Raw genomic sequence first — 12,865 nt, 5'->3', positions numbered from 1 at the left:
AACCAATTCAGCTATAATTAAGTGGTCAATAGAGACAATTAAGGCTTAAATACTCTTGTGGGTTACATCCAAACTACTTCCAGTTTACTAACTGTGCCTTAATGCTACAAACAGATCTGTTTCCTCTTTTCTGTGTGTTCCTTATTATGTTTTGATTTATTGAATAAATTTAGTTGCATTTTTTGACTATCAAATCCAGAATAATGGATCAGAACTGACCAAATATCTATGGAAAGAAATAACCCCCCCCCCGGTTCTAATAAAAAGAAGTCAATTTTCCCTTGTAGCGTAATAAAGTATGTCAACTATAATTTTGGAAGAAATAACATAGTTTCAAAACTTACTTGGCACTTTTCTTTCATTGTTTTAATTGCTTAAAGACTTTTATTAATGGACTAGAAAGTTGGCTCACCCATTTTGAGCACACGTTGCTCTTGTAAAGGACCCAAGTTCAATACCCAGAACCCATGTCAGGCAGCTAACAACCACTTGTAACTCTAGCTTCAGGGAACCCAACACTTCTGGCCACCCATGAGCACCAGCACACATGTGCACATGCCCCCACCACACACACACATAATTAAAAATAAATCTTTAAAAATACTTTTATTCTGACAAGGAGACAAGGCTACCAAGTGCAATGGCTGGAAGGACAAACCAAAAAGAATTTGTGAGGAAGAAAACCAAAATAAATCCATTTTCTAGTTCCACAGATAAAGAAAAGAAAAAGCAGACGAACTTTATGATAATGAGATACAGCCAAAATGTCCAGTCAAAAATCAAGCATTCCTTCCAGGAAAAGCAGCTAGCACTAAAAGATGCACTTTTGAAAAAGAGGAAAGCAATGAAGTAACTTACAAGCAAGTCATCCATTCCCTGTTCAATGTTAGTTTGTATCATTGTGCTGGAAATTAGTAAATCTATTACATTAAAAAAGTGAAGAAGCTTGTATTTTGGAAAACACATGCACACACACAAAAAAATACTTTTATTAACAACTATATTTTCCAAAAAAATGACCAACTATTTAATTTCCTTATCTCCACATCCATCCATCCCTCAAAGTAACCACACACTCTAAGTTAGTGTATACTCCAGATAGTTTTATGTACATTTATACTCATGTTTTTAACATATAATTAGAACCTAGTGTTTTCATTTTTTGTTGTTTCTGTGTCTTATGTATCTTTTCTGATAGCTGCATATCAAATCATTTCACTTCTATTGATTTTATAGAGCATAACATTGAATCCCTGTAACATAATATGATTGACTAATTTAGTCAAAAGAGGTCTGCTTCTTCCTAGTATAAGCAGTTATCACTGCACATTTGTCACCTTCTTGTATTTGAGCATTGTACATTCCTACACTAGAAATGCTGGATTTAAAATGTATGCACATTTTTAACTTTAGTAAACAATTCTGAATGGGTCTCTGGAAAGGTTATTCTAATTTTCAACTTCCGATAATACTTTATGACTACAATTTCCCCACTGATGTGCCAACAATGAATATTAACGATGGATTGATTATTTTCAAATCTAATTAACAAAGACAGTTATCTTACTGTATTCTTAATTTACATTTCTCTGACCACTAATTAGGTTTTATTGACTATTTGTGGGGAGCCGCCTGCCATCCCTGCAGACGCCATTACAAGATGGCGCTCACATCCAGTTCATGCTGAGCAGTAAATAAGTCAGTACGCATGCCCGAAGTAATTTTCCACCTTCTAGTCTCTGCCTACCTCGTGGCGTGATATGGGCTGATGAGTTTGCGACCAATCAAGAGTTGCCACGTCCAAGACGGGCTTACTAACCTATATAAGGGCTGGGTTTCCGACATTCAGGGTCTTCGCCCTGTAAGCTTATGCTCTCCCTCTCAAGATACATTAAAGCTTTTCTGCAGAAGGATCCTGAGTGTGCCGCGTCATTCTTGCCGGCGAGACAATAGCGCGGGACAACTGGTGCCGAAACCCGGGAATTCGACCAAACCATCGTCAGCACCATCAAAGACCCCTTGAGTTCAAGGAGGATTCAGAACTACAGGTAAGGACGTTCAGAGAGGTATGTTTTTTCTGGACTTTGGCTTAAACCTGTTTCCGCCTTGGAAGGGTAGCTTTGAGGCCTTGGTTATCATTCTGGGAACACTTATAGTTTTGTTGTATAAAACATGCCAGGCCGTTGTGGCGGAAAGTCAAAATGTTCTTGAGGAAGTCCAGGATAGCATGTCAAAAACTAAACGCAGTGAGAGGTTAGGTACACAAAAAAAGAAACGGGCCCCAAATAAAGAAAATGGCCCTCCCAGAAGGTCTGTTGACAAGAAAGCGTATTTTAAAGAGCCTAGAGATTCTTTGCCTGTCGAGAGGCCGGACAAAGGAACTAGTATATACCCCGTCCAAAAACTAAAGGCTCTACAATTAAGGAGTTCAAGAAGCCCCAGGAGCTCTAAAGACGAGAGCCTTAACCCGAAGGAGGAGGCGGAGCTAGATGAGGAAGTAGCGAAGTATGAGGAAAAAAGATATCATCCAGATGATCATGTACAAGACAACAAGAGACACCAAAAACATTCACATTCTGTGATGGCCGCTTCACAAATGGCCCCCTCAGCGTCCCCTCCGTATGAGGTCCGCCGAGGATCTTTTTCCCTCCTATCTGATAAAGTGCGGAGGAAGTTACGTTCGGCCTTCCCTGTCTTTGAAGGCCTAAAGAACGGGCGGGTATACGCACCCGTAAAATATAACCAAATAAAGAAATTAGCAGAGTCAGTCAGAAAGTATGGCGTCACCGCCAATTTCACATTGGCACAATTAAACAGGCTTGCAAGAGACTCCATGACACCTACTGACTGGCAAACAATAACCAAGGCCACGCTTAACAGCATGGGCCAGTTTATGAAATAAAAGGCCCTTTGGCATGAAGCAGCTCAAGAACAAGCCAGGGCCAATGCTATATCTTTGACACCAGAACAACAAGAATAGACTTTTAACATGCTGACAGGGCAGGGACGCTATACAACCAATCAAACAAATTTCCCCTGGGGAACATACCAACAAGTCTCAAACACTGCCATCAGGGCCTAAAAGGCACTCTCTAGAAAGAGTGAAAAAGGTAACCAATTAACAAAGATTATACAAGAAGCTCAAGAGCCTTTTTCTGATTTTGTGGCTAAGATGACAAAGGCAACAGGGCACATTTTTGGAGACTCTGAGACAGCCATGCCTCTTGTCGAACAGCTTGTCTTTGAACAAGCCACTCAAGAATGCCGTGCCGCCATTGCCCCTAGAAAAAACAAAGGGATGCAGGACTGGCTTAGGGTTTGTAGAGAGTTAGGGGGCCCTCTTACCAATACAGGGCTGACAGCAGCCATTTTACAGTCCCAAAGACGCCCCCCTAAGGGGCCCCAAAAAAGGGTCTGCTTTAACTACAAAAAGCCCAGACACATAAAAAAAGACTGTAAAAATCAGAGGGGCCCCCCTGCTCTTTACACCCGCTGCGACAAGGGCTATCATAAGACAGACCTATGTCGCTCGGTTAGGGATTTGAGAGGTAATGTCCTCCCTCCTAAGGCAACCTTTATCAATAAGGATCCAAAAAACGAGACAACGGGCCCATGGTCCCAGGGCCCACAAAAATATAAAAACCAGTTCATCAAGGCCCCGGAGAAAGCCCCCTTGGGGATGACACAAGACTGGACTTGCGCGCCTCCTCCGATTTCTTATTGATGCCTCAAATGGGAGTGCAGCCCATACCTGCCTGTTTGCCCGTACCATTTCCTCAAGGGACTGTAGGGCTCCTTCTGGGCCGAGGGTCACTCACCCTGCAAGGATTGATTGTTCACCCTGGCATAATTGACAATCAGCGTACCCCTGAGGTTCAGGTTTTGTGCTCTAGCCCTAAAGGCATATTTTCTATCAGTAAAGGGGATAGGATAGCTCAGTTGCTACTCCTTCCAAGTACCCACCAGGAATTTAGAAATAAGCCGATAAAATCCTCGGGTCAGGACTCAGCCTATTTAGTTGTCAGCCTACAAAACACATTGATCTAGTACAAGAACAGTTGGATATTTCATGACAAATGGCACAGCTGGGGTGTGTGCAGAAGCTCCCTGGCCTATGTATTACTTCTATCCCATATAAAAATTTTACTAGAGCAGCTAATCTATTTAAGAGCCTTTCTCAGTACATTTTGCAGAATTAAACTTCTGAATTTGAACAGACGCTCCACGAACTGAGGACGGCAGTACTCCAGATCAACTCCACACGTCTTGATCTTTCCTTCACCGAGGGACTGTCATCTTGGATCTCTTTAGCTGTTTCCTACTTCAAGGAATGAGTGGGAGTGGAAATGTTTGGTATGGCCGTCTGCTGCAGACTGGTATTTCTCCTATAAATGGTCTACAGACTCAGAACCCAAAATAAGCGAGACAAGGTGGTTATTGCGCATACACTTGCGGCCCTGGAACATGGGGCTTCCACTGACGTGTGGTTAACTATGCTCAAGCAATAGATTGCTGACAAGACAGCTCTTACACACCCGGAACCTAGGTTCATTGCACTGGGCAAAGTGTCCAACACAACACCCAAAGAGGGTTGTTAAATAAGGTATCGCACAGGGGGTCATTGTCCCGCTGAAAGACATGTCGTTCCACATAAGGGTTGCCTGCCCGAGTTTCCCTTTCCCAGAAAAATGACAGAGAACAGGTTGGGAGTATCCTGGGCTCCAGAGTAGACCTAGGGATGACTCCCATACATGGTCTGATCAAGATTTTAACTGGGAGGTTCGACCACTGTCTCTACCCTCTCATTTTGGGAAATCTATTTGCTTCATATAAAGTAAAAAGAGGGAGATGTGGGGAGCCGCCTGCCATCCCTGCAGACGCCATTACAAGATGGCGCTCACATCCGGTTCATGCTGAGCAGTAAATAAGTCAGTACGCATGTCCGAAGTAATTTTCCACCTTCTAGTCTCTGCCTACCTCGTGGCGTGATATGGGTTGATGAGTCTGCAACCAATCAAGAGTTGCCACGTCCAAGACGGGCTTACTAACCTATATAAGGGCTGGGTTTCCGACATTCGGGGTCTTCGCCCTGTAAGCTTATGCTCTCCCTCTCAAGATACATTAAAGCTTTTCTGCAGAAGGATCCTGAGTGTGCCGCGTCGTTCTTGCTGGCGAGACAATAGCATGGGACAACTATTTGTATTTCCTTTTATTGGAAAAGCTTGTTCCTATCTTATACTCAGGTTTGGCTGCTTTCTTTACAGTGACATGGTAGAGTTAGTGATTATATGTGGGAAAAATCTTCATGCAGTTTGTCATGGTTTTTACATTTTTCATATAGAAAGCTAAGTTTTACATAATTAGAATTTATGTTTTACTGACTAACTTTATTTACCCCAAAGTTTTTGTTTTGTTTGTTTTTTAAAAGACACAGGACTGGGCTGGAGAGATGGCTCAGCGGTTAAGAGCACTGACTGCTCTTGCAGAGGATCCGGGTTCAATTCCCAGCACCCACATGGTGGCTACGAACCATCCTTAACTCCAGTTTCAGGGGAATCCAAAGCCCTCTTCTGACCTCCACAGCACTGTACAACATGGGTGCACTCATATACATGCAGGCAGTACACTCATATACATAAAATAAAAATAATAAAATATATTTTTTAAAAAGACACAGGATCACTTTCACAAATGATTACAATAATCACACAGATAGCCTGGTGGTTCCAGGCTAGTTTTAAACTCATAGATGCCCTCCTGCCTCAGCTTTCTAAATTGCTAGATTACAAGCATTAGCCACCATGCTAGTCTACCCCAAGGTTTTAAATAAAATCTTCCATAGAGAAACATAGAGCTTAATTGTTGTTCTGCTTCTTACATGTAGGAATTTAATTGGAATGCTTTGTATGCTTGCAAATATTGATAACAAAGACTTTCCTTTTTACCTATACAGGTAGACAACTATCACATTTATTTAACTGTACATTCTTTTATCATTAATCTGAAATGGATTTTTATTTCCATATATATAAATATATATTTATATACATATAAATCAATTTCTGGGAACTGTATTTTATACTTTTGTTTTATATGTCTTTCCTTTTGCCAATAAAAAGATGTATTTCAATATCTGACAGAACCATTCCTCCTTGCTTAGTCTGTTACATCTGTTTGTATATCAGATTTGATACATTTAATCAAGGCTAATATAATTCCTAATGTAGATTATAAAATTAGTATTTTCAAAATACATCCTTCTCTCTTCGACAGTGGCTCCCTTTTGAAAACAACCTTTTATTTCCTCCAGTATAGATGTGCAGTGTATTTTCTCTGGTATTGACGATGTCTATCCGGCTCTTCAATAAGTCTCTTGAAATTTTCAGGCAAGTGATTATGCCTCCAAATATTGAAAATGCTGTGTTTATTTAACATTAAAATGTATTTTTAAAATTTTACACTTGTTCCATGAAATAGTTAAATAATAGTGGACTTTTTAATCTTGTTATGACTGTGGCAATATTGAAACAAATCTGATAACCAAAAATAGAAGATATTAAGCTTATTTTTGTCAAGAATTTCTTCTAGCAATAGGTTCCAGAGTGTCATCATCCATCCTTCATAAGCCCTCACAGTGAACTGTGAACAAGGGATTAGCAGAGCATAATGTTGTCCACTGGAGGAGGGGCTACCAGACCAGAAGCCAAATACAAATATAGACGCAGAAGATTCTTAGCCCAAGGCAGATATTAGGAGGTTTTATGGACAACAGAACTGAAGGAAAAGCACTAGAACACAGTTCTAGAAGGAATAAAATTAAGATTCAAGAGCCTCTGTACTTGTTTATTTATTAAGGAAAATGTGCTTTTACTAATACTTAACATCAATCAATATTTGAATCCCATGTCTCAATTGGGAGATGAGGCTGAAGGGGTTTCACAGAGGTGCCTTTAGTCACCTTTACCACGCTGCTGTTTAACTCACTTAACGAGTGACTTAAACAGAATTATAGATCATATTAGATTAGACTCTTCCTCACAAGATGGAGTCACTTAAAAAAATATTGACAAAAAAACAGCAACATTGGGCAAATGTAGACAATATTAAAAGCCAAGCAGAGAGGGAGAGGTATGAAAGAAAGCAAAGTCACTAGTGTCACTGAGCTGCCTAGGAGTCTGTCCATCTTGCCAGCCGCTGCAGAGGAGAAAATACTTTACGTTTGCACTGCCACCTCAATGGAGAGCTTGTGAAAATCCATTACAAGAGCGTATTACAAAATGTTAAGGGGATTAAAAGATTACTTTTAAATGGTAGATAAAGTTTCTAGATTTTCTTAGGAACTTCAGTCCCATAGTAGATAATACTGAGAAGATAAATTAACACTAAGAAAATGTCATTATTACTTGGTGATACTTTCAATTGCATCTAACTTAGACCTCTTCGTAATTTAGATTTGATAAGCTTTATTCAGACTAACAGAATTCGTAATAGATTATAAATCCTTAATTCTTTTCAAAATAGATTTGAATTTTTTCAATCACACTTTCTCCAAAATATTGCTTATTTTAAAACTTACTGCCACATCCAGAATATGAAAATGACAAAAGAGTGCTAGAGACTTTGAAGGGGTCCCTGTAAAAGCATATCCAAATAACCCACACTTTATATATATTGACAAATGCAAAGCTGTGTTGAGCACATTTGCTTTACTCAGTTCCTGTTTCTAAATTTTCATTTCAGAGCGCAACTAACATACTGAACTAGACGATTCAAGAAAAAAAAAAACCACAAAACTTAAGTTTAAAAATTGTAAATATCAAATGGCTATTCAAAGTAATCAGTCTTAAGTTGAGGGTTTTATGTTAGTTTATCCATTCATTCACCATAATTGTTATTATTGTAGGTACACAATTTTTAGTTAGGCAGTTCTACCACTTTTTACTAGGCGTTAAATCTTTGATCCTATATCTGGAGATAATAAGAGTTTTACTTATCACCTAATAGCCCCTCACAGTACGTCACATTTTAGAAATTCAAGAATTTTCCATAAATAACTTTACTTGGAATATTAATTCAATCATATGTTGAGGACAATAGTACCATTCATGAATACTGTCCCCATATGATCTGATCACTCTCAAAGGCCTTACTTTCTAATACCACCACTTTGGGGTACTAAGATTTCAAAAGCTCAATTTTAGAAGTGACTAAGAAAAATTAATTTTTATTTTAGATTGCGTGTGTGTGTATGTGTGTGTGCACACGTGTGTGTACAAGTCCATGTGGAATCCAGAGGACTTTATCAAGTGTCTTCTTCAGTCGCTCTCCATCTAAATTTTTGAGACAGGGACTTACACTGAACCTGGAGCTTGCAGATTTGGCTTGACTGGCTGGCCAGCAAGCGGTAGTCATCCTCCAACTTTGCTTTGCCAGCACAGGGATCACAGGTATGCGCGACGCTGCTCAGCTCTTTTAGGTATGTTTGGATGACCAGACTCAGGTCCTCATGCTTGCACAGCATGCACTTTACCAACTGAGTCAGCTCCTAATTATTTTTCTGTGAATATGCTTTTCTTTTTTTAATTTTATGTGTACACGAGTATTGCCTGCATGTTTGTAGGTGCACCCATGTCATGCAATGCTGATGGAGGACAGAAGAAGGTATTGGATCCCCGGAACTGGAGTTACAGACGGTTAAGTTTTAAGAATTTCTTAACTATTTCTCAGCCTTCTGGCTAAAATCAAGTGTAGAATTCTTAAGCAATTTATTTCGTTTATATTTTATTATGCACAGAGAGAGGTGTGAATATTTTAAGTCAAAGAGAAGTACGGTTATTATAAGTCAAAGTCTATTCAAAAAGATATTAAATGCACACAGGGAACCAAGAGCTCCTCGTTCAGAGTCATGAAAGTATGGAATGACAGGGGTGGGCTCAGGGCTGCCACATGAGTCAGCAAGCATGCTCGGAAATCCAACTTCCAAGGGAGTCCATGCACCGCATTCCTACCCCTGGAAAACGGGTTTACATAGTCTACTAAAGTATTTATTTTGTAACTTCTGAGTGAAAGTTCTGGAACTCCATGAATGTGTTGGAAAATGTAAAGAATCTGATCAATGGTGTGTGTGTGTGTGTGTGTGTGTGTGTGTGTGTGTGTGTGTGTGAAGCCTGAAATCCAGGCTTCCAATTGAATATCTAAGAAACTAATAAAGAACTTCAGAGTGGAGCCTAGAATTAAACTTTGGAGGCAGATGTGGTGGGGCATACCTATAATCCCAGTACTCAGGAAAGAGGTAGGAAGGGGGCAAATTCAACGATACTCTAGGCTACATCATGACTACCTGCCTCCAGAAACAAAAATTAGGGACTGGAGAGATAGTTTAGCAGTTAAGAACACTAGCTGCTCTGGTAGAGGACACAAGTTCAGTTCCCAGCACCACACACATGGCAGCTAACAACTGTTCATAATTCCAGTTCCAGGGGATCTGACAGCCTCTTCTGTCCTCCTTGGGCATTGCATGACACAGGAGCACTTACCTACATGCAGGCAATACATGCATACACATAAAATTAAAATAATAAATATAAGAAAACTTTAAATAAGTCTAAAATAATTTTTAAGAATTAAGAAAGTGTGGAGCTGGAGAGATGGTTCAGCAGTTAAGAACACTGGCTGCTTCTGCAGAGGACTCTAGTTTGATTCCCAGCATCCTCATGGCAGCTAACAACCATTCCTAACTCCAGTTCCAGGGGATCTGACATTCTCTTCTGACCTATGGGGGGCATTGCACAACATGGGTGCACTTATATACATACAAGCAATGCACTCATACACAAAAAATTAAAAATAATATTTTTTTTAATTAAGAAAGTGGTGTATTATAGTCTAATTCAGCAGTTTTTCTTTTTTGTTGGGGGTAGTTGAAATAAAGACACAAACTATTTCTATTTTAGTGCTATCTGCTATGGCCAGCAGGTGCTAACAGCATGCCTACATTCATGTGCTGAAAGCCTAGTCCCAGTGCAATTGCATTGGGAGACAGGACCTTTGAGAACTGATCATAAGTAGAGTATATCCTTTGGCATGGACTTGGGGAGCGTACAAAAAGAAGCAGCAAAGAGTATACAAGTACTTTTCTCACCGGCTCTCCATTATGTGTAATTACAAAGAATGACAGGCATTCAAACCTGAAATGAGCAGATACAGGATCTGCTATCACCTTGATCATGTACTTCCCAGTCTCTAGAACTGTAAGAAAGAAATGTTTGTCTTTTAAGCCACCCAGTCTATGGTAATTTGTTATAGCAGTGCAAACTGAGTAAGTGTATTACATTCAGTATGTGCTGCAGAAATATAGCTCTAGTTAATGTCATAAGATTGGAAAGTACAGAGAAATTAGAAGGAAGATCATTAGCTAGTAAGACAGCTACTGTAGTTACATGGACTTCATTAGAATAATAGAAATGTTGCAGAAATAAGAGGCAATAAGGAACTTTCTGAAAGGATGACTACAAAGAATTGATAATCCATCATAGCAATGCGAACACTGGAAGGGGAAAGATCTTCAGACAGTTGCACATCTCCCTATGTGATCTTTCTATCCTCCCTTTTCCACTTGTACTTCAGGTAGCTAAATCTTTCTGCTTTACAATATACTAATGGTATTGCCTGCCTCACACCGTTAGACTGTAGCCTCTCTGAGAATACAGACAGTATTTGTAATACTGGCAATGAATTGGGTTGATTTCTAGAAATGTTCTCTCTGTACTGACCCTTAAATACCTAGCTAGTGTTTGACATCCCGAATTTCATTGATTTTGTTCTTCTATGTTTCAGAGCAGGCAAAATATTCCAGCAGATGGGTAAGAGATTAGGGAGAAATTTTTATTTGTAACAAGCATCATTAGTTAAACTGGATTTATTGAAGGGGTCATCAAGGCCTGAAGAATCTCACTAAACAAGTCTAAACATGTATAGCCTTCAAATGAAATTCATGAGCTAAATAAGTCTATGTGGATTTTGGGGAAAAAAAAAAAACCTGTAAAGATTGCTGCATTCTGTGAGTGGTATTTTAAAGTACTGTACAGTATTTTGGAAAAAAATCAGAAAACACAAAATTCTTAAGTTGAAATATTATATAGTCCCATTGTTGAATATAAAGATATTTTAAGGTGGAGTATAGCCAAGAAAAATCTCATGAAACATCAATTTTTATTACATTGTATATATATTTTGTGGCTGATATATCCCAGATGGTAAAATTACAACATACCCAAGGAGATCTGAAAAACATCAGAATTTAATGAGACAGTATGAATAAATACATACAGAGTAGGAATGAAGATAAATGGATACTTATAATAGAAGTTGTTTTGTTATTTGTGTGTGAATGAGAAAAATAGAGATTGTTTTTCCAGAGTACAAAAAAAAAAAAAAAAAGGTGTCATTATTCTTTTGCTCTCCAGCACTGTGGTTACAGGAAGTGTGTCCATTTTTAGCTACAGGCTCTCACAGATGATTGAGCTTTTTTGGCGCTAAGAAAAACAATATCTGTACCACTTCTTCAGAGTTGGGGTATACCTGCACTTTTTTGTTTTTAAGGAGAGTTTCCCTAGATAAATCAGGCTAACTTGCACTCAAGATTCCTCCACCTCATCCATCTTATTGCTGGAATTACAGGCATGCAGCAGCCCACCCAGCTTCATTTGCATCTTTATCACCTTCACTTTCTAGCTAATATCTCACTTATAAGCAAGACTGTAATTCTGAATACCTAATGTGCACATAATGCCATTGTGAAGCATGAGCAGGATTACAAGTTTACTTATTTGTGCCCTGCCTACCTCAAAGACAACTTAATATGATTAAGAAGCTATATTTAATGTTATGGATTAAATTCCATAAAGTATTAGCAAAGTGGGAAAAGATCAGAACTTGAGCAAAAGTATAATGGCTAATATCAAATAAAGGGAAAAACAGTCAAAATATGTGAACTCCTATCAACATGGAAGGTATCTTAAGAGTTTTCTAGGCCTATAAACACTAGATAATTCGTGCAAAAGAGTTTAGGATAACCAAGAATGGGACTAGTTGGAGGACTGAAGTGATAGATATGGGGTTATCATCCTGCTTTGGGACAGACATCAAGAAACAGGAATGACTTTTGTCAAGTGAAGCAGTGATAGATGATGTTGGGGTAGGTAATAGGACTAATCAGGATCTTCAGAAAACTAACAATGTTTACAAGTGATGGAGATCTTTTATGCCCTGAAGAAGCAATTGACCCACTCTATGCAGAAGTTTGTCACACTAATTGTCCTATATTTGAAGAAAAACTAAAGTAAACAAAGAACTCATAAATAGGCTGACAGATGATCACCTGGCAATAATAACCACAAAGAATTAATAATGAAATACAGGAAACAAGACCAACTAAAGGAAGAACTTATACTCTCTAAAACATAGACTTAATAGGGCAACACTTTAGAATATGTATAATTATATAACCCAATCTGAAAAACATATATTAATTTTTTTTAAAAACATAGTACCAAAAAGACCAAAAAAAAAAAAAACCCATAGTATGGAAATTTAGAATACAAACACCCAAAACTGTAAATCAAATGTCATTTTATTGAAGTAGTCAAACACAAAAATCATGTTAACGAGCTTTAAAATTCAGTTAAGAGTCAGCAAGATGGATCAGTAGGTATAGTCAATTGCCTTCAAGCCTGAGATGTTATTTCAATCCTTGGGACTCACATGGTCCTCTGCCTGCCACACATGTGTTGTGACACACACAAACATACTCATACATATGCGTGCACACACAAAATGAATTTTTTTTTCTCTTTGTTTTTTCTTT

The 12,865-nt window shown here is 38.7% G+C and overlaps 2 protein-coding genes across 2 annotated transcripts in view; one reads left to right on the top strand and one right to left on the bottom strand.

Annotated features, from left to right (window-relative positions):
• Zcwpw2 (zinc finger CW-type and PWWP domain containing 2) overlaps positions 1-12,865 on the bottom strand; it is a gene marked incomplete in the record, with an annotated part of 165,116 nt that overhangs the window by 113,471 nt on the left and 38,780 nt on the right.
• LOC103739864 (igE-binding protein-like) lies at positions 2,228-3,724 on the top strand. The gene is given in 1 exon segment (XM_008840339.1): positions 2,228-3,724. A coding segment is annotated over 1 exon segment (1,497 nt).

This window comes from Nannospalax galili, unplaced genomic scaffold (assembly GCF_000622305.1).
Source record: "Nannospalax galili isolate Female #2095 unplaced genomic scaffold, S.galili_v1.0 scaffold419, whole genome shotgun sequence".
NCBI classification, from domain to species: Eukaryota; Metazoa; Chordata; class Mammalia; order Rodentia; family Spalacidae; genus Nannospalax; species Nannospalax galili.
This window is presented reverse-complemented; position numbering and strand designations above follow the sequence as displayed.